The sequence below is a fragment of the Marmota marmota genome, unplaced genomic scaffold, assembly GCF_001458135.2.
Source record: "Marmota marmota marmota unplaced genomic scaffold, marMar, whole genome shotgun sequence".
Lineage (NCBI taxonomy): Eukaryota > Metazoa > Chordata > Mammalia > Rodentia > Sciuridae > Marmota > Marmota marmota.
In genome coordinates, this window is record NW_025999982.1 from 2820931 (window position 1) to 2843837 (window position 22907).

The 22907-nt window shown below is 40.2% G+C and overlaps 1 protein-coding gene across 1 annotated transcript in view; it reads right to left on the reverse strand.

Moving 5' to 3' along the window:
- Positions 1–1184: 1184 nt before the first annotated feature.
- Nudt3 (nudix hydrolase 3) overlaps positions 1185–22907 on the reverse strand; it is a 45199-nt gene continuing 23476 nt past the window's right edge. Inside the window, exons 2-4 of the mRNA XM_015487335.2 lie at positions 6483–6527; positions 5241–5325; positions 1185–1879 (exon numbers count right to left, since the gene is read on the reverse strand). Of these exons, the coding sequence (XP_015342821.2) occupies positions 1701–1879; positions 5241–5325; positions 6483–6527 (309 nt within the window). The 3' untranslated portion in view covers positions 1185–1700. The remainder of the gene's footprint in view (positions 1880–5240; positions 5326–6482; positions 6528–22907) is intronic.

The window sequence follows — 22907 nt, forward strand, 5'->3', positions numbered from 1 at the left end:
GGGACCCTGTCTGGCATACAATTCTTTCCCCAGAGGTAAGATGGCACCCCAGGAAAACTGCCAGCACTACTTTCTGTCTCTGTGGGTCAAGCCTGGGAAAAAGAATGCAAAACTAATGTCCACAGAAATGCTGAAGGCTAAATGACACAGGCCTACCAGAGGGACACATTTCTTTGAGTGGCAGGGAAGAGCAAAAGCTTTAAGGAGTTTGATGAATTATTAGAATTTTTAAATAAACAGATCTACAATTTTAATTTCACATGTTGGCTACCATCTCCTGTCCTAAGCCAGGGACTAATCCCAACCCACCCCACTCCCATCCCTGATTCTCAAGACCCTTCATGAGACCCTCTCACTTCCCAACAAAATAATACAACTGGCAAAGGAAGCCAGCAAGAACCTGTATCCACACACCAAGACCACCCGCAGCAAGCCAACGCATCACACGGCCAGGCTGGGGCTGACGCATGGCCTAGTGCTGCTCTTGCAGCAGATGGACCTTTCACATCCTGGCAGGGAGCAGGGTGCTCCTGCTGTAGCCAGAGGCTCCACCACATCACAGGACAAGTACACATACTTTCCTCTGGGTACCTTTCAGGACCTCAACAAGGTTACCATGTGTGGAGACAGGACTGAGCAGGGCCGCACTTGCAAAGTTCAGTTGTGGCTGCTCCAAGAGCCCAGGATGATGCCCATTCAGCGCGGTGTGAGGCGTACACAGCGAGAAGAGAGGCTGTTGTGGGCAGGACGTAGCACCGCGGAAAGATCCCCAGCTGGCAGGGCAGAAGCAGGGCTTGATGCTCCAGTTTTCAAGATCGTAATCCCAAGAATCCAGTTCAAAACCTACTGTTGACATGTAGGCCAGAATGCAATTGCTACCATTGTTTCTCTGGGTCTAGGCTGAGGCCATTTGCTCCTGGATTGGTAATTAAAAAAAAAGGTTTCTTCCTTAGCATGGAGACACAGCTTGAAGAGAAGACCGTGAGTCCTGGGAGCGCTATGAAGGTGGCTGAATTCCTCCTGCACCTAGGGAATGACAGTTCCAACTGGGGAATGGAGAGAGGGCAGGGAAATGTACCTAGCCCCTAGAATCAAAAATAAAATGTCAATTAACTATTAGGGTCTCCACACCAGAAACATCCCTAAATCAAAACCCCAAAACCTTGAAAAATTCAATGGTTAAATTCTTTCTAAAAGTCATTTATTTACATATTATATGTCCAGTATATAATGTGTAGATAAATGCAGCCTGCAGTGAAAGTGACCGACCTACTGGACTGAACAGCACATTATAGGACAAATTCTTGAAAAGTTTCATCTCACATTGGTATATTTTAATAAAAAAATTAAAAATCAAAGAAAATGTCTGGCCAGGGCTGGGATGAGACAGGAACACTTCAGAACCCCAAGTGGAGAAAGCTCTTTGCCCCCCTTCAGAGAGTGCCGGGTGTGGAGGGGAGGGACAGGTCATGCACAAAGGTACTTACGATCACACACCCAGCCCCCACCCCCTCAATAAAAAGAAGGAAAAGCCCCATCACTTAACACCAAACAGCAACGTCACCAGCACCCCTGCTCTGCTGCCCATCATGCCACATTGAAAGAGGAGGCCTGTGAGGAGAGGTGAGAAGAGCCGGGGGAGGGGGAGGTCTGCGCTTCAGTCTAGTTTCCACTTTCCATCTCTTACAGGAAGTCTTCAGTCATCTGATGCCTGACATGGAGCTCTGAGCAGAAACCGAGTACGTGGTGGCCACGACCGGGGTGCCGTTGTTGGTGGAGTAGCCTTGCCTCAACGTCTCAAAGTACGACGCCTGCACGGGTTTGTGATACTGCAGCACTTTTATGGCTTCTTCTATTTTAAACCATTCCCTCTTCCTTCCTGTGGAGAGAAATAAGTACAAGAGGGAAGCAACCAGGAGGCTTATGAACCTAGAACTTCTGAGAAAATGAAGAAGAAAACATTAAAGCAATGCTTCTCAACACTTTTGAAATGTGTATTTTATAAATTTTCCCCCTCTTTTCTTTTCTTTTTTTTTTTTTTTTTGTACCAGGATTGGACCCAGGGTCGCTTAACCACTGAGCCACATCCTCAGCCCTTGTTTGTATTTTATTTAGAGACAGGGTCTTGCTGACGTATTGCCCTAGTGCCTTGCTAAATTGCTGAGGCTGGCTTTGAACTTGCGATCCTTCTGCCTCAGCCTCCCGAGTTGCTGGGATTACAGGCATGCGCTACGGTGCCCAGCCTTTATTTTCTTTTCTTACAAAAGAAAAGGAAGCATATTTTATATGCTCCAAATAGTATACAAATGCTTACTGCAGAAAACAGGTACATAATTAAACCTGAGACTAAGAGTGACCATGCCACATGACCTCCAGTGTGCTTCTCTAGGCCCTGGGACTCCCCCTAGCTTGGGTGAAAGGTCCAGTAGTATTTCTACCTTCTGAAAAATTAACATGAGTATCAGCCGGCAGAATACTAGGATTGCTGGCCTATAATCAGTTATTTAATCAAAGACTTAAGTGGTATATCTACTTAATGGGAAATATAAAAGAAGCCAGGCATGGGGGAGCATGCCTCTAATCCCAGCTGCTCAGGGGGCTGAGGTTGGGGGGGCTGTGGTTGGGAGGCTGAGGGGGACTGCAAGTTTGAGAGCAGCCTGAGAAATTTAGTGAGACTGTTTCAAAAAAAGGGAAGGGGTCTGGATGTAGCTCTGTGACAGAGCACCTGCCTGGAGGGTTCGAGGCTCTGGGTCCAATCCATAGCACTAAAAACAAAACAAAACGACAAACAGCAGAACCCAACTCAACACAAGCATTATTATCTTCACAGTCTTTCTTAAATTTTTTTCTTTTGTGGTGCTGGGGACTGAGCCCAGGGCCTCATGCATACTAGGCAAGATACTGTTCTGTGTATGACTTTTAAACTATCAACTGAGGTGGTTAATGGTTGAATCTTTTACCTCTAACGGAAAGTATATTCTGGAAAAGTGTAATATTAGTTTCTGCTATAAACTGGCAGATGGATAAAATTCACCTGCCCAAATCCTTCCCTCTACTGTCGACATGCCTTGTCCCCATGCCCCCTCACCGTTAGTCTGGGCAGTCTGTAGCCCTTCAGTTCTTAATGGCTTTGTATCTCTTAACAGTGCAAGAAACTCATGTCAAAAGGTTCAGTGTGGACTGCTGAAAACTAACTCCTGGACTCCAGTGCTGGGGCCTGAGGACGAGACAGAGGTGAGTGCGCTGCGGCCCCGTCCTCAGCACTCTGTCAGGCAGCAGTTGCACACTTGTGATACTAATTTTTAAGGTGCTCTTGCTCTATTAATGTCCAAAAAAAGCCTTTTACACCCACTTATGAGAACTGGTCCTAATGTGAGGGCTGGTCCAAAATATGAGGAGTAAGTTTGTACTCTTTCCTTTGGATGATCTTCTTCATGTTACTAGAGAAAGACTGTGTCTTAAATGTACATCTCAATGCAGACAAATGAAGGTGCATTTATCTGATGGAATGTTACACAGGTGTTCCCCTGGCTGTGAATCCTAGCAGCAGACCACAGGAAGGTGCTTATGGAATAGTGTTGGTGAAGAGCAGAGCAGGGTGTGAACGCATGTGCGCGGCACACACACACACACACAAACACACTAACTACAGCCACATTAAAATAGGAGGCTGAAATAAAATCTGAAGTGAGATGCAGGGCTTCACCTAAGTAATTGAGAAAGATGAAGAACAGGCAGCAGTGTGTGCTGAGACAGACACTGCAACCGACCCCTATGAGTGACACTGAGGGTTGGAACAGCCTTTCTGGAGAGCAGTTTCAATACACACCATGAACCCTTCAAAGTGTGGATGCTTTACTGAGGTAGTCCTTAGGCTATGGGTCTTTCCCTGGAAGGTTAAAATAGAAAAAAACAAGGCTAAAGATCTTTTTCCTTTTTTTTTTTTTAAATATTTATTTTTTAGTTTTCGGCGGACACAACATCTTTGTTTGTATGTGGTGCTGAGGATTGAACCCGGGCCGCATGCATGCCAGGCGAGCGCGCTACCGCTTGAGCCACTCTTTTTCCTTTTTATTTATTTTCTTGCTACTGGGGATTGAACCCAGGGGCACTTAACCACTGAGCCACATCCTCAGCCTCCTGGGCCACTGGGTTCACAGGTGTGCACCACCACTCCCAGCTCTAAAGATCTTTTTCTAATCATAGCATTATTTATGATAACTAAATTACAGACTGTTGATGGTCAATAATAGAGAATTAGTTAAATGTGATGTCATGCAGCCATTAAATGTCATATTTTTTAAATGATATCTCAGTCTCCCAAGTAGCTGGGGTTATAGGTATGTGCCACTGTGCCCAGCTCTTTTTTTCAAATTGATGTTTTTAAATCTTTTATTGTTTTTCTCTTATAAATAAAAGTAATAAAATAGCTGGGAGCAAATCAAAGAAAATGGCTCCCTACAAGGAAGCTGGGTAGTATGAATAAAGCTAAACACTGTCCTCACTACTTTGCATCTATGGAGTGACTCTTTGGGGACAGTTGTACACCACCCAACAGTCTTTTCCAACAATACAAACTTTTTTCCCCCTAACACTGGGAATCCAACCCGGGCCTTTAGCTTGCTGTGTAATCACTCTACCACGGAACTGTATCCTCAGCATAAGTGAGCACCATGAGAAACAAGAAGGTCCTGCTCTCACTTCTGGTCCCCATGGCCAGCAGCAGGCCTCAGTCAGTATCTGCTCAGGAGATACAGATGCATAACCCTTTTGGGGAGGATACAATTTGATTTAAGAAATACCTCTAATATGTATGGGCCATGTTTCTACTTGTTGACCCTATACCTGATTTTAGCACATTTTAATTTTATTTTAAAATTCTGTTTTTTTTTTCAGCTTGCTTTTAGACAATGCAAAATAATAACTTTCTCAAGTTCAAAATATATGTGCTTATTTTATTAAACACACTCTTTTATGCCAGGCATGGTGGTGCACACCTATAATCCCAGCAAGTAGAGAGGCTGAGGCCAGAGCATCTCAAGTTCAGGTAAGCTTCAGCAATTCTGTGAAGATTCTCAGCAACTTAGCAAGACTGTGTCTCATTAAAAAAAGAAAAGAAAAAGAAAAAAAATCACCCTTCTACCATTTATTTTCTTCAACAGGCTCTTTTTTGGTTCTGAGTAATGCCCTAAGGGCAAGTGTCAGTTATGGGGAGCTCTTCCAAGGCAGTCAGGACTTACCAATGTTAACTGAGTCTTCCCAGTCTTCCAGCACTTCTGTGACAACCAGCACATAGACATACGTCCTGTGCTTCCTCTCCTGGTTCTGACAGACAAAAGAGAAGGGTAGAGGGAGAGTTTTTCCTTGGAGAGCGAGATCGCGGAAACACACTCTTATGCACACGTCCAGAGAACTTAGACATAAAGATTCCTTTCACTTTTTCCCATCCTACAATCATGGCCTATTTAAAACAAGTTATACCTGAGTTTTGGTCTATGTTAAGACTTTACACTCACTTTTCCCTCTCTTCCCTTAACTGCAACTTCAAAGGAATGTTGAGACCTCTCAAGAAAAAGGACCATGAGCCAGGCGTGGTACACCCCTGTAATCCCAGCTACTCGGGATGCTGAGCAAGTCTGAGGCCTGCCTCAGCAATTTAGCAAGACTTCGAGGTAGACCCTCAAAATAAAAAAGGAAGAGGGCTGGGGATGTGGCTCAGTGGTTAAGTGCCCCAGGTTCAATACCCAGTACAAAAAAACCCCCAAACAAACAAACAAAAACCATGTAAATGTAACTAAATACAACGCCAGAAAAGAGACTATGGATGGCAGGAACGCCAAAGAGGTCTCAGCTTTGGTGGCCCCATCAGATTGGCTGAGTATGGCAAGCCTCCCCTTTTCCTATGAACTCTGTTCCTCTCTATTCCCATGACATCTCAGGTCCTTCACCTTCTTTCACATACCACAGCCAATTTTCTTGTGTTTTCCTCCTGTATTACAGACACCTAACTCCTATTTTTCTTGTTTTCTCTACACTTATCTCTCCTCCCTCCCACCTTAGGAGAAGAGGAAGAAAGGTAGGTATGGGATAAATAATGCCTAAAATTATTTTAGCTTTTTGGATGAAGACATTAAAGGATTTAAAAAGAAAGAATGGTGCCTGGTTCCGTGGCGCACGCCTGTAATCCCAGCAGCTCAGGAAGCTGAGACAAGAGAATCACAAGTTCAAAGCCAGCCTCAGCAAAAGCAAGGTGCTAAGCAACTCAGTGAGACCCTGTCTCTAAAAGAAATACAAAATAGGGCTGGGGATGTGGCTCAGTGGTTGAGTGCCCTTGAGTTCAATCCCCAGTATCAAAAAAGAAAGAAAGGATGCTATTCTCTGCTGTGCTTTGTTTGAAAATTCAGGAAAGCATAGCTCTTTCCCAGATTAGGAATATGTGGTTATTAATATACCATTTGTACCAAAGAGGTCAAGAGACTTACCTCAAAAATTCCAACTAATCTTCCCAATGTCCCTTTTACTCCAGCCTGAAAAAGGAAAAAGAAAAATTAACACAGACATTTTTACGTTGCTGGTCTCACTGAGTCTTTTTGAGCAGTCTAATAAAAACCAAAAGGACACGCTGGCAGAGACTCCAGGGCTGAGTAGGCTACCCCAAGGTTTCCTACATGTTACATCTAGACTGGTCACACCAGGGTACATTCTGGAGAAGAGGAGTTCCTGTTCCTCTCATCTCTCCTGGTCTCTCTCCCCACTAAATGCTGGCCAAACAAGTAAGATGATTAACCAAGTCAATGAAACTATATAAAAATACAGTGAGGTATTCGCTACTTATTCTTTATGTAACACACATACACTGAATGCCTGAGCTAAGCCAGAGCAGTGTTGTGCCAGAGGTGCGCAGAGAACAGGCCGGGCACGACCCTCGAGAGCAAGACCCTCGCTCGGCTGGCTTGTTTGTGGCTCTCTATATACAATATGCCAGAAGATAATGCAGGAACCCCCAGGACCTCAGCAAAGCCCAAGCCAACAGACACATAAACATGGTAATCCTAGTGCAGGGTATTGGGCCAGACATGTACTGAGTGATGTGACCAAGAGTGACAGGAAGAGGGACAACCTCAGAGATTATACCTTCCTAAAATATAATTTCCATCTTCCACCAGCCCTTTCAAATTTTAGATTTATGTCTTTCTTCCTCATTCACTCTCTCTCCCTCATCCCCATGCCTTTTTTAAAATTTAGGATTTTTTAAAATACCTTTGTATTTATTCTTATGTGGTGCTGAGGATCGAATCCAGTGTCTCACATGTGCTAGGCGAGCACTCTACCGCTGAGCCCCAGCCCCAGCCCATCATCCCTATGCCTTTTAACTTCACTTTGATATAGGGTCTAGCCAAGTTGCTAAGGCTGGTCTTGAACTTGTGATTCTCCTATCTCCCTCCTAGGCTAGATTTGTTTCTTTCTGATGCACTGCATGTAGATTTTTTTTTTGTTTTTGGGGTAATGGGGACTGAACCTAGTTCAGGACAATTTACCACTGAATTAGAACCCCAGTCCTGTGCTGGGGTTGTGGCTCAGTGGTAGAGCACTCGCCTAGCATATATGAAACACTGGGTTCAACCTTCAGCACCACAGAAAAGTAAAATAAAGGTATTGTGTCTATCTACAGCTAAAAAAAAAAAAAAGAACCGAAGTCCTTTTTATTTTTTATTCTGAAACAGGATCTCATTAAGTTGCTGAGGCAGGCCTTGAACTTGCAATCCTCTTGTCTCAGCCTCAGCTGGGATTACAGGTGTATACCACTGTGCCTGGTGACAGGTGAATTTTTCATGAGTATTTTTGAGATAGATAAAAAAACATGTCCCCAGAACAGATGAATTTTTCAGTCTGTTCTAATTCACTAATTTTCTGTTCAACTGTTTTCATTCCAACCTATTTCCATCATGTATACTTTTGTTTCCATGAAGTTACACACATATACTCTCTCTCTTGAGGTGCTAGGAAATTGAACCTAGAGCATCCTAGGCAAGTGTTTATATCTTGCAGTATTGGGGATTGAGCCCAGAGGCACTCTAACACTGAGCTACATCCATAGTACTTTTAATTTTATTTAAAAATATTTTTTTAGTTGTAGATGAATACAATACCTTTATTTTATTTTTCTGTGGTGCTAAGGATCAAACCCAGTGCCCACATGTGCTAAGCAAGTGCTCTGCCACTGAGTCACAACCCCAGCCCAGCACTTTTTATTTTACTGAGATAAGGTGTCACTAAGTTACTGAGGTTGGCCTTGAACTTGTGATCCTCCTGCCTCAGGCTCTGAGTTGCTGGGATTGCAGGAGTGTGCCCCTGTGCTAGGTAAGTGTTTATTCTTTTAAAACGTAAGTTATTCCTTCATTTACTCGTTGAATGTCTTGAATATAAATTTAAGTCACAAGTCATGCTACAAAATCCTTCATCTCTGATTAATTCCTCCTGCACTAGCTGAGGCTGCTTTCCCCACACTCTCCAGGGCCAGATCATGGCACGGTCATCTAGGTGATATGGGGCACTGCAGGGAGAGTCAGGGGTCAGAAGGTGGTATGGCTCTGTCCTTTGCTGGGCAGGGCACCTGTGTTCTCTCTCTGCCTAGGCCCAGGTCTTTCTGAACGTCTCAGCTCCTGGTGTCCTTTCATCCCACATCCCATTTCAGGAGGGGCACTTGGACTCTGCTTACTCCACGTGTTCAACCACGTGCCACCCAAGGCCAGACAGGCTTTGTCTTTTCTTTGCTGTTCTGAAATTCTGTTTGTGATTCATAAGTGTTCACCTTCCTTTTGGATAAGACTATTGTCTTTTTGGCAATGTCTTTTTTTTTAATATTTATTTTTTAGCTTTAGGTGGACATAATATCTTTATTTCATTTTTAGGTGGTGCTGAGGATCGAACCCAGTGCCTCACACATGCTAGGCCAGTGCGCTACTACTTGAGCCGTATCCCCAGCCCTGGCAATGTTTTTTTAGCTTTTATATTTATCTCTATTTTCTGGGAGCAGAAGGGACGAGAGGGAAAGGCCAAGAGCCTCTGGAAGCACCTGGGTAATGCTATAACTTGTTTTCCATTTCTACTGCCACTTTTTTTGGGTAATAAATTAAAAATTAAGACAAAAATACTTTTTCTTTTTTTGGGGGGGGCGGTACCGAAGAGTGAACCCAGGGGCGCTTCATTACCGAGTCTCACATCCCAGTCCTTTTGGAGACAGGGTTTCACTAAGTTGCGTGGTGTCTCGCTAAGTTGCTAAGGCTGGCCTTGATCTTGTGATCCTCCTGCCTCAGCCTCCTGAGCTGCTGGGATTACAACTGTGCACCACTGTGCCTGGCACAAAAATACCTTCTAAACACAATACTCAATAAGTTTGCACAGAATGAACAAAATTTTAAATACTCTAAAATTCTTAAGAGATATTTAATAACAAAACAATAAAAATGGATTGAAAGGCCTAAACTGGATGACTTACATTTTGACATTAATTTCTGCTAATTTTGTTCCTCTCTTGCCAACATGCCTGCTTTCTCACTATTTTATATCTGTTCCTTATATCCATGCACCCTGGTGGGTTTTAATCTACCTGAATAAAAACATCTACCTTTCTTTTACTTTAATTGCTTGTCTTACATTTTTAGAAATAATTGTTCTTCAAAGCCAGATAAAACTAGCTTTACCTCAGGAATTAGTCAGTGAGGCTGCCTGAAAGAGGCGGCACAGCTGGCAGGCACTGGACTAGAAAGCCCTTCTCATCACCTCTGGATTCAAGCCACCTGTGCTCTGGCCCCAGGTGTCCAGGGCCTGGGCAGAGAGCTGCTGCCACAGCAGGGGCGGGGGGAGGGGATAGGGGCCGGTGAGGAAAGATGGGTTTATAGAGGCCACCTTCCCCTCTCCCTTCTGGAAAGTGGAATATGTTCGCTGTAGCAGCTGCTGCCCACCTAATTTTTTTTTTTTTTATGAAGAAGTAAAAAAATTAGAAAAGGAAACAACGTCCAAATTTTAAGGGCACAATCAAGTTATTATTATGACAACTCAATATATTCAAAACTTTTAATAGTAATTTATGCATTCAACACCAATGATTCATTGTGTCAGAAGCATTTGGGTGAAATATAAAAGCACCTTTCAGAAGTATGAAATAAGTATATTTTTGTAAAATCTACTGTAAATCAAATAATGTTGCCATCTGTATATGAAAATTTCAGTGGCATTTGTTTACCCTTTACTTTCAACTTGTAGAAACTAATAATAGGTTTTTTATAGGGTGGGGCTCTGAATTGAACCCAGGGCCTCGCACATGCCAGGCAAGTGCTCTACCACGAGGCTACACTCCTAGCCTTCCTTATGACAGTTTTCTTTGTCCTTTAGTCTTTCAGACTTTTAGACTCATACTTAAGGGATTTACTTAGCAGAAATCTATTTAAAGTGATCCTACCACTCAGTCTACAATAAAAAGCAGAGAAATATTCCTACATTTACCGGTTTTCATACTGGGGGATTTGGCAGTTTCCTAAAGGAGAGGTCCCCTTTAGGAAAGAAGATTTCAGGGTCCAGGTTGTGGTTCAGTGATAGAGCGCTTGTCTAGCATGTGTGAGGCACTGGGTTCGATCCCCAGCATCATATGGAAATGAATAAAATAAAGGCATTGTGTCCATCCAGAAATAAAATTTGTATTGTGTGTGTGTGTGTGTGTGTGTGCATGTGTATGAAAGAAGGTTTCAGAGTAGGAGTGTGGTTCAGAGGAAGGGCTTGTGTCTAGCATGCCTGAACCTCTGGGTCCCCTCCCAGCATGTGGGAGTCAGTGTAGCTATGGTGCTCATCAGGAGCAAGACCCCTTGTGTGCAGGGTCCTCCTAGACAGGGCTCACTTGAATCATTTTACTTTTTCACGATTCTGGACCCTGAGTCCAACTTTTATCTCCTGTTCTTTTTCAAAAGCTGCCATGTGCAACCTGAGAGTGGGTTATTTTTATCTCTCACATGATTCCTACATGCAGGTCAAGATAGGTGTCAGGGTCACGGCTGACAGATATTTGGCTCAGGCATTTGGGGATAAGATTTGATTTAGGGTATGTATAAGTTTGGTCCAGTTACTCTGCTGGTATGGTCCTGTTTATCTGAAATCATATGAAAGCAGTTAAATTTCAATCTTTATGTTAAAACCCCATAATCCAGAGAAGGGATCTGTATTTAAAAGCTGACAGTGAAAATTCAAAATAATATATTCTATTCGTCATTATTTGATCAAATGGAGGAAGTGCTTTCCCAAACCTCAAACTATATGGATTCTAGAATTTTAGATCTAGGTAACAAAAACAATCTCAGCAACTTCCTCCCAAGCTGCTGGGACTATAGGTGTGCACCACTACACCCAGCCTTTGACAGAGTTTTATACCACCCCTAGGTTCAATCCTCAGTACCAAAAATAAACTCCTGTGTGTTTTTATACTTTTACTACTTAGCTATGTATCCACTATTAACACTATATGGTATATGATACATGTAGTTCTAGTTAATTCACTTTAACTGCTAAACAACTATGTTTTATGAAATTACCATGTTTATTAATCCATTTTTTTAGTTCTATCATTAATATGCTTTAAATAAACCTCTTATAGATTTCCTTATCATGTGTGAATTTCTATAAAACCTACATTAAAATTCATATTTCTGAGACACAGGGATAAGAATTCCCAATTTTCCCAGATACTCAGTTGCTCTCTGCAGTATATCAACTACAAAACCAGCCACCATTCTCCACCTCTTCTCACATCTGTGTCCTTTGAAAGGAGATTTTGCAGCTCTTTGTATCAAGAGATAGAATCTACTTACTCACCCCTGATCTAGTCTAATCATGACTTGCTTTGGCCAACAAAATGAGAATGATGTACCAGTTCCAAGCCTGGGCCTCGAGAGGCTTTGCACTTTCCGTGATACCTGCACCGGAATTCTGCCACTGGCATGTGAATAGGCTTGAGATAGCCTCTTAAAGCGTGAAAGGCCACGGTGTCTCAGCTGAGCAGCCTACAGCCAGCCAGCCTCCAAACAGAGAGTACAGCCAGTACAGTCAGCAGAGTTGCTTACTTGACCCAGGGCTGGCTGCAGACATCTGAATAGTCCAGCTAACACCAGGAGCTGATCCATGGGCACCTAAGAATTAGTAAATACTTACATTATAAGCCACTGAATTTTGAAATGTTTTGTTATATAGCAAACTGAAACACTCATCAAAATACACATGTAGTGTATGAGCTGCCATCATTTTTTCTACTCCCTTCTGGTACTGGGATTGAACCTAGGCATACTACCACTGAGCCACATTTCCACACATTTCCAACCCTTTTAATTTTATTTTGAGATAGGGGCCTTGCTAAGTTGCTGCAGCTGGCCTTGAAGTTGTGATCCTCCTGCCTCAGCCTCCCAAGTTACTGGGGTTACAGGCATATGCCACCATTCCAATTATTACATTGCTTTTTAATTGAAATTGTGCACCTTAATGTTTAACAAACAGGGGCTGAGGTTGTAGCTCAGTGGTAGAGTGTTTGCCTGGCACGGGTGAGGCCCTGGGTTCAATTCTCAGCACCACATACAAATAAATAAATTAATTAAATAAAGGTCCATCAATAACTAAAAACATATTAAAAAAACGTTCAGCGAACATTCAGATGTTCCCTAATGGTAATTTTACAGTCATATTCTTTTCACACTCCACTACTCAGCTACATACCAAGCCCTGAGAGCTGGATTCCTTGATCTTCAGAAGTAATCTGTCCTGTCTTGATACACATTCTGTGGTAACTATTTTCTGTCACTCTGGTACTGGCACTTGTCTTTGGCCTTTTAAAAAAAATGTTGTGGTATTGGGGATTGAACCCAGGGGTGTTTTACCAATGAGCTATATCCCCACTCCTTTTAATTTTGAGACACTGGTCTCAACTAAGTTGCCAAGGCTGGCCTTGACCTTGCAATCCTTCTGCCTCAACCTCTCAAGTTGCTGGGATTATAGGCCTGTGCCACCATATCCGGTTTAGCCTTATTTTAGATGTACTTGTTGAACGTATTTTATTAGACACAATTGATTTTACTTTTAGTTTTGTGAGTTTAGGATCTTATTTTAAAAACATCCCTATTCCACGGTATGAAGTTAGTCTTCCAATTTTTTTTATAATACTTTTGAGTTTTTTTTTTTTTTGGGGGGGGGGTACTAAGGATTGAACTCAGAGACACTCAACAATTGAGCTGCATTTCCAGCCCTATTTTGTATTTTATTTAGAAACAGGAACTTGTGATCCTTCTTCCTCAGCCTCCCAAGCTGCTGGGACTATAGGTGTACGCCACTACACCCAGCCTTTGAGAGAGTTTTATACTATGACTCAATTATATTTATTCTCCAGTAGCCAAGGACCTAGAGATTTCAGAATAGAGCCATAGGACATTATTCTTCTTTCCTAACCTAGTTGTTAATTTATGTACTAATAGCACACATTCTTCTTTTTTTTTTTTTGGTGTTAGGGATTAAACCCAGGGGTGCTTTACCACTGAGCTACATCTTCAGAGCTTCCCACCCCTTTTTAAAAAATTTTGAGACAGGGTCTTAACTAAGTTGCTCAAGGCCTCGCTAAGCTGATGAGGCTAGCTTTCAACTTGTGATTCTCCTGCTTTAGCCTCTCAAGTTGCTGGGATTACAGGTGCGTACCACTGTGTCTGGCTTTCTTTTTGTATTAGTCCTCACAGGTTCATCTATTTTATTAAACAAATAATTCTGTTACTTTTGGCTTTGTTGATTCATTTCTATTTTTCCTACGATTTCTGTTCCTTTTCTCCCTGTTTCCATCCTTTTATCCTCTTTGGGCTTACTCCTGTTTTTTTCAGGCTTCTTGAATTGACTGCTTGATATACTTAATGTATATTTTACTTTCTAATATAATATCTAAGGTACAAAGAACCAACTGAGCTGCATCCCAGAAGTTATGAAAGCAACTGTGTCTGAAAGCTTTTGTAGCTGTTCAGTTACATCTGCTAATTTCTATTATGAATTGTGCTTTCCCTCATGGATTATTTAGAGTATCTTTTTCTTTCCAAACATGTTTCTCTATTAGGTTGGCTTTCTCGTTGATTTCTAATTTTTATTGCACTGTATCAGAGTATATACAGCATATAATGTTGATGCTCTAGATTTTATTTCTTCCCAGTACTGGAGATTAAATCCAGGAGCATTCTAGCATGAGCTACACTCCAATCCCTTTTTTCACTTTTTTGAGACAGGATCTTGCTAAATTGCCCAGGCTGGCCTCGAACCTGACATCTTCCTGCCTAGTTTTCTATGCAGCTGGAATTAGTTATGTAAGACAGCACTCAGGGGGATGCAATGGAATTTTTAGTACTTCATTACTTTACATAGGATTAGTTTTTATAACCCTTCCATTTGTGCTTAAAAACTTACATATTCTTCTTCGTTTGGTACAATAGCTCTTGACACACCTAACTTCCTCAGTCTTGTAAATGATGTTATTCAACCACTGGTACTCTTTTTTTTTTTTTTTTGGTACTGGGGATTAAACTCAGCAGCACTTAACCACTGAGCCACATACCCAGTCCTATTTTGTATTTTATTTAGAGACAGGGTCTCACTGAGTTGCTGATGCTGGCTTTGAACTTGAGATCCTGTGCCACTGGGATCATAGGTGTGTGCCACTGCGCCCAGATTTCTTTTATGTCCCTCTAATTTCTTCAAATGTTTTTGACTTAAATTCTATTTTCTCTAATATTACAATTACTATCCAAGTTTTCTTTTGGTTACGACTTACCTGATATATCTGTTAATTAACTGTCAACAACTTACATTTACTGTGATTTAACCTGGACACAGTTTTTTAATACTGATCCATGTGAAGTCTCTTCAAGAGGAGAAACAATCTAGTTCTTAAATTTACTTCCAGACTACTTGCATTTGTAAATTTGATGAATTAAGAAGAAGCTGCTAAGTGGCACCTCAGCCAGATTGTCAGACACATCTAAATCCAGCGGCTTCTTGCAGTTTAATAATTGTGGACTTGCTAGAGGCAAGGGCTGTGTGTGGTATTTGCTGAAGCCACTGTGAGCTTTATTAGAGTCAATGGAAAGCAGGCTGTGGAGGTGTTTCCTAATGACTAAACATTCTTTCCTGGAATGTGGAGCTGGATGTGGAAAGCAAATACAACTGTTTTGGAAGACTCTTCTGGACTCAATTCGTTTAGCAGAAGGCAATTGGCTCTTATCCCAGTAATTCAACCTCTATTCAGGGTTCCAACAAAAACTAGTTCAAATACAGTAGTATATTCACTAACAGGATAGATTCTAATCTCTACACTTAGCCACTGAATTAACTACTCATCAATGGGTAGTATTCAATTATGTGTGATAACAGCTAATGTGCATAAAGGACATCATATTTTCTTTTATTCCAGTTTTTAAAATGGTTGAAAGGCAATTTAGGGATAGTTACTTGCACTAAAAATGTTCTAACAGCAAGGTACCTTTAAATTAGGCTCCCTTAGTAAGTTTAAGATATCAGTTATTTGACTAAAGAGTGATTCTTTTTTATTTTATTTATTTATTTATTTTTAATAAAAAAAAATCTTTTTTATGTTTTGGGTACTGGGGATTGAACTCCAGGGCAATTGACCATTGAGCCACTTCCCCAAGAGTGATTCTTTTTTAAAAGCCACAAGTGTTCAAGATAAATCCTACATAGAAATGACTGAATTTATAAAAACAAGACCTATTTGCAATCAGGGGATGAGTATCTTATGTCACTATAAGGTATGTCTCTAAGGTAGTGACATAAGATACTATAGTATCTTATGTCACTACCTTAGAGAAACAAAAATACTTCTATCATTACTTCAGAATCAAAAGAAAAGAGGATATGTAATTCTAAAACTTTAAAAAATATGATGGTAGACTGACAATGCATATTATCTCCTCTTTCCAGAACCCCACTAAAATAGAAGTAGGAGAGTAAGAAAGAAAGAAATTCTATCATATAAAATGTTCAATTAAAACCACAAAAGGCCCATAATCCCAGTTACTCAGGAGACCAAGACAGGAGGACTGCAGGCTTGGTGTCAGTGAGACTCTGTCTCAAAATAAAAAATAATAATGGCTGGGATGCAGCTCCATGGCAGAGGGCCTGCCTAGACTACGAGAGGCCCTGGATTCTCCTATGACGAACCAACCAACAAACAGACACAAAAGGCAGACAGAGAAGACAAAATAAAGAACAAAGAACATGGACGGTGACTAGAAAACAGCATCAAACATAGCAGATACTAATTCAGCTATATTAATAATTACCTAAGCAACCATGGATTAAATTCATCAATTAAAAGAGAATGTCAGGGGGCTGGGGTTGTGGCTCAGTGGTAGAGCTCTTGCCTAGCATGCGTGAGGCACTGGGCACTGGGTTCGATCCTCAGCACCACATAAAAATAAGTAAATAAAAAAATAAAGGTATGGTGTCCATCTACAACTAAAAATATTTTGGGAAAAAAAAGAGAGAGAGAATGCCAGGGGCTGGGGTTGTGGCTCAGTGGTTGAGCACTTGCTTAACATGTGTGAGGCAATGGATTCAATTCTCACCACTGCATGTAAATAAATAAATAAAATAAAGGTCCACCAACAACTAAAAAAATACATATAACTTAAAAAAAAAAAAAAAGACTGTCAGGGTGGATTAAAAACCAAGACCCACCTATATTCTGTTTATAAGAAACTCATTTTCATTTTTTTTTTAAAGAGAGAGAGAGAGAGAGAGAGAGAGAGAGAGAGAGAGAGAGAGAGTTATTTATTTTTTAGTTTTCGGCGGACACAACATCTTTGTTTGTATGTGGTGCTGAGGATCGAACCCGGGCTGCACGCCTGCCAGGCGAGCGCGCTACCGCTTGAGCCACATCCCCAGCCCCAAGAAACTCAATTTAATTATAAAAATACATATACATCAAAAGGAAAGGGATGGAGAAATATATACCATGCTAATACTAGTCAAAAGAAAGCAAGAATAGCTATATTAATTCAGACACAGGAAACTCCAGGGCAAAGAAAGTTATGAGGAATAGAGAGAGGCATCATATAACAACAAAGGAGCCAATTCTCCAAAAAGACATAATAATGCCTTATGTGCATGCACCCGATGATAGACGATCAAAAGATACACGGCGCCAGGCATGGTGGTGTGTGCCTGTAATCCTGGCAAGTTGGGGATTAAATTTAATCAAATTTAAAAGAACAGAAAGCACACAGTGAATGCTCTCAGACCACAATGGAATTAAAATTAAAAATAACAGTTGGAAAATCCAAAAACATTAGGAAATTAAGCAGTCTACTTCTAAATAACACAGCAAAGCAGAAATCAAGAAAAATTTTGAATTAAATGAAAATAAAAATACAACTTATCAAATCGTGAGAATCAGCAAAAGCAGTGCTTAGAGGGAAAGTTATAGTATTAAATACATATGTTAGAAAAGAAGAAAGATCTAAAACAAATAATCTAAGGGTCTAGTGGCACATGCCTATAATTTTAGTTACTTTGGAGGCTGAGGCAGGAGGATTGAAAGGGTTTATTTTATGTCTTTTCTTTTTTGGAACTGGGGATCGAACCCAGGGCTTCACATAAGTAAGGCAAGCACTTTACCACTGAGCTACATTCCAGCCTGGAGAATTGCAATGCAGGCCAGCTTGAGCTACTTAGTAAGACCCTGTCTCAAAATTAAAAAATAAAATAAAAAGGGCTGGGGATATTGCTCAATGGCCCAGTGCAATTGGATTCAACTCCCAGTACCACTCACCAAACAAAACTAAAAAACTTCTACTTTAGGAAACTAGGGGGAAAAAAAAAAAGAGAGCAAAATAAACCCAAAGCAAGCAGAAGAAAAATAATGAAAGCTAGAGCAGTAATCAATTAAATTGAAACAAAATATCAACTAAGATAAGCTGTGGTTCTTTAGAGAATAGACATAATTGATAAGCTGCTAGCCATGCTAATTAAGGAAAAAGAAAAGACACAAATTGCTAGTATCAGAAATAAAAGATGGGATACCACTACAGATCCCATGGACAGCAAATGGAAAATAAAGAAATATTAAGAACAAGTCTGTGCTCACAAATTTGATAACCTAGATGAAACGACCAATTTCATGAAAGACACAATCTGCCAAAACTCATATCAGAAGAAATATAATCTGAAAAGGTCTGTATCTATTACAGAAATTGAGTTTATAATTAATAATCTTTCCAAACAGAAGGTGCCAGATGGGTTCACTGATAAATTCTACCGAAAATTTAAGGAAGAACTTACATCAAGTCTCTACAATTGCCTCTAGAATACAGAAGCAGAAGTAATACTCTCTGGTCACTCAATGAGGCCAGCATTATACTAATACCAAAACGAGACAAAGACTTCACAAGAAAACTAACGACCAATATTATTTTGCAAATCAAATCCAACAATGTATAAGGAAAATCACAGCTATGGCTGAGTGGGATTCATCCCAGGTACGCAAGGCTGGTTCAACATTCAAAAGTGAAATAAAACAATCCATCATATCAAGAGGCTAAATATGAAAATTCACATATCAATAGATGCAGAAAATGATTAAATTAATTAATTTAATTAATTTTAAATAATTTTAATTAATTAGTAACCATTTTAATCATTAATTAAAATTAATTAATCCATGATTTAAAACCCTCAGCAAACTAGAAGAAAGACAATCTACAAAACAAAACCAAAAAAATCCCTATGCTAATATCATACTTAATGGAGAGAAATTAGGTTTCTCACTAGGAATAGGGACAAGGCAAGGATGTTCTCTCTCACCACTCCTTTCCAAAGTCTCACCACTGCTTTTCAACTTCACACTGCAAGTCTTAGGTAATGCAATAAGACAGAAAAAAGAAATAAAGGGTATACACATGGAAAAGGAAGAAATGAAACTATTTTTGTTTAAAGGTGACATAATTGTCATGTTAATAAAACAGAAGTCAACTGTTTTCTTTTATTCCAGAAATGAACAAGTGGAACTTGAAATTAAAAGCAGTATCACTTAATATTAGCACCCCAAAAGAAATAAGTACATTTAATCTGACAAAAAATTATGAACCAGATATCTGTATGAAGAAAATGCTGATGAAAGGTATCCAAGAAAAACTGAATAAATGGCAATACTCCATGTGAATGGAAAGAAGACACGACATCAGAAGACGCCAGTTCATCCCAACTTGATCTGTAAATTCAATGCAAGACACCAGTTCATCCCAACTTGATCTGTAAATTCAATGCAATCCCAGTTTAATCCCATCAAGTTGTTTTATAAATACTGACAAGTTGATTCTCAAGTTTATAGGGAGGTAAACACTTAGGTAACTCAATGAAGAAGAATAAAGTCAAAGACTGATGTTACCTGACTTCAAGACTTACTGTAAAGCTACAGTAAGCAAGACAGTGTGGTTTGTTCAAAGACACAAGAAATAATGGAACAGAAAGCCCAGAAACAGACCCAAATACACAGCCAGAGTCAACTGATCTTTGACAAAGGAGCAAGAGCAATATAAGGGACCAAAAAAAAAAGTCCTTTTGACAAGTGAAGTTGGAACCATGGCATCCACATTAAAAAAAAAAAAAATCTACATACACACATCTTCAAACCTTCAAAAAAATTAAAACTAAATGGATAACAGGCCTAAATGTAAAACGTGAAGCTATAAAATTCCAAGAAGGTCGGATAACACAGGAGAAAATCTAGGTGACCTTGGGTTTGGTGATGGCCTTTTATTTTTATTTTATTTTTTAATTTATTCTATTTAGTTGTGGATGGACACAATACTTTTCTTTTGTTTTTATTTTTATGTGGTGCTGGGGATCAAACCCAGTGCCTCACACATGCTAGGCAAGTGCTCTACCCCTGAGCCACAATCCCAGCCCCTGGTGACAGTCTTTTAGATATGACACTAAAGGTGTGATTTTTTTTTTAATGTTTATTTTTTTGGAAGTATTTGGAAACAATACCTTTATTTTATTTTATTATTTTTTATGTGGTGCTGAGGATCGAACCCAGGGCTTCGCATGTGCTAGACGAGCGCTCTACCACTGAGCCCCAGCCCCAGCTCAAAGGTGTGATTTTTTTTTTTAAAGAAAGAACAGCATAGTTCAGTGTAGCAGCAGAGTGCTTGCTTAGCATCATGCAAGGGCCCTGGATTCAATCTATAATATGGCAAAAAAAAAAAAGAGAGAGAGAGAGAGAGAGAGCATTATTAAAATAAAAAATTTTGGGCTAAGCTCTTAGTGTTTCCTGCACTTCATGAGGTGAGCAATTTTCCTCTGCCACCCCTTCCACCATGACGCTCTGCTTCACCTCAGGTCCTGAGTGTGGAGTTGGCTGACCATGGACTGACCTCTGAAACCATTAATCGCACTGTCAGAGGAAGACCCAAAATGTCATCGACTAGAGAAGACTAGGAAAATAGGATGACTAAATACAACGTGACACCCTGGATACATCAAAAAAAAAAAAAAAAAAAAAAAAATTAGTGGAAAAACGTGAAATCTGAATGAAATTATAATTTAGTTAATAGTAATGTACCAATACAAAATTTCATAGTTTTGTTTCATGTACCATGGTCATGTAAAATGTTAACATTAGGAAATTCTAATATCTCTGCAACTTTCCTATAAATCTGAAATTATTGAAAAATAAAAATTTTTAAGAAAAAAATGTTGCTTTGTGAAAGACACTGTCAAGAGAATGAAAAGACACAAATTGAGAGAAACTATCTGCAAAACAGATATTTGATACAAAATTATTATCTAAAATGTACAAAGAAAACAGGCATGTTAGCACAGCCTATAATCCCAGCAACTCAGGAGACTGAGACAGGAAAATCCCAAGTTTCACCAACTTTGCAAGACTGTGTCTCAAAAATAAAACAGAAAACTGGGCATGGTGGCCCACTACTATAGTCCTACCAACTTTGGAGGCTGAGGCAGGAGGATCACAATTTTGAGGCCAGCCTAAGCAACTTTGGGAGATCTTGACTCACAATAAAATAAAACGGACTGGGGATATAGCTCAGTGGTAGAGTGCCCCTGGGCTCAATCCCTAGTACTGTGCTCAGGGGAATACCGCACAAAGAACTGAGGTTGTAAAAGAGAATAAAATCATGGCATTTACAGGTAAATGGATGGAGTTAGAGAAGATAATACTAAGTGAAGTTAGCCAATCCCCCCCCCAAAAAAACAAATGCTGAATGTTTTCTTTGATATAAGGAAGCCGATTCACAGTGGGATAGGGAGCGGGAGCATGGGAGGAATAGACGAACTCTAGATAGGGCAAAGGGGTTGGAGGGGAAGGGATGGGACATGGGGTTATTAATGATGGTGGAATGTGATGGTCACTACTATCCAAAGTACATGTATGAAGACACGAATTGGTGTAAATATACTTTGTATACAACCAGAGAAAAGAAAAATTGTGCTTTCTCTCTATAATAAGTATAGTAATGCATTCTGCTGATATATATAAATAAAAAAAATTACATAAAAAAGTAACTCATAATTCTTTACTTCTAATCCCTGGTAACCTCTATTCTATTTTTGGCTTCTATGAAACCATATATTCTAGGAACTTATTAAATGGAATAATATTTTTTAAAAAATAGTGTTGGAGCACTCACCTAGCACATGCGGGGGCCCTGGGTTTGATCCTCAGCACCACATAAAAATAAATAAAATGAGGGTATTATGTCCAACTACAACTAAAAAACAAATATTAAAAAAAAAAAAAAACCCACAGTAACTAAACAACCTGATTAAAAGAGATGGCACATGCTTGTAATCCCAGTGGCTCAGGAGGCTGAGACAGAAGGATCTCGAGTTCAAAGCTATCCTCAGCAATTTAGCAAGGCCTGAGCCTGAGCCCACTGAGCCTGAGCAACTCAGCAAGACCCTGTCCCTAAATAAAATAGAAAAAGTAGTGGGAGGGCACTGGGGATATGGCTCAGTGGGTTAAGCACCCCTGGGTTCAATCCCCAGTACCAAAAAAAAAAAAAAAGGCAAAAGACCTAAAGACACCTCACTAAAGAAGATACACAGATGGGAAATGCGTATAGGATGAACCACTCTGTGCCACACTACAATGTAAATTACACAAAGATTTCACTAAAAACCCACTAAGAGGGCCAAAATTCAGAACACTGCTGGGGAAGATGTGGAGCAACAAGAACTCTCATTTACTGCTGGTGGAAATGCAAAACAGTATAGCTACTCTGGAAGATGGTTCCTTTCCTCTCCTTTCCTTCCCCTTCACCCTGCCTCTTGACACAGTCTCTAAGTTGCCCAGGCTCATGATCCTCCAGCCTCAGCCTTCTAAGTAGCCAGGAATATGGGCACATACCACTGTACCTGGCTCTAGAAGAATTTTTTTTTTCTTCAAAATTACAATCTAGCAATCATTCCTTGGTATTTACCCAAAGGGGCTGAAAATATGTCCACAAAAAAACCTGCACACAGATGTTTATAGCACCTTTATTCATAATGACCCAAACTTGTAAGAACCAAGATGCCCTTTAATACATAAATGAATTGTGCTACAACCGGATAATGGAACATTATTCAATGCTCAAAGAAATGATCTATTAAGCCATGAAAAGACATGGAGGAGACTAAAGTGCACACTGCCAAGTGAAAGTTATCTATCTGAAAAGGCTACATACTGGATGATTCCAACTATGTGACATTCTGGAAAGGGAGAAACTATGGAGACAGTAAAAAGTTCAGTGGTTGCCAGAAGTTTATGGGGGGGGGGGGGAGAATGAAACTGGAATAGCAGAAGAAAATTATTTGAGCAT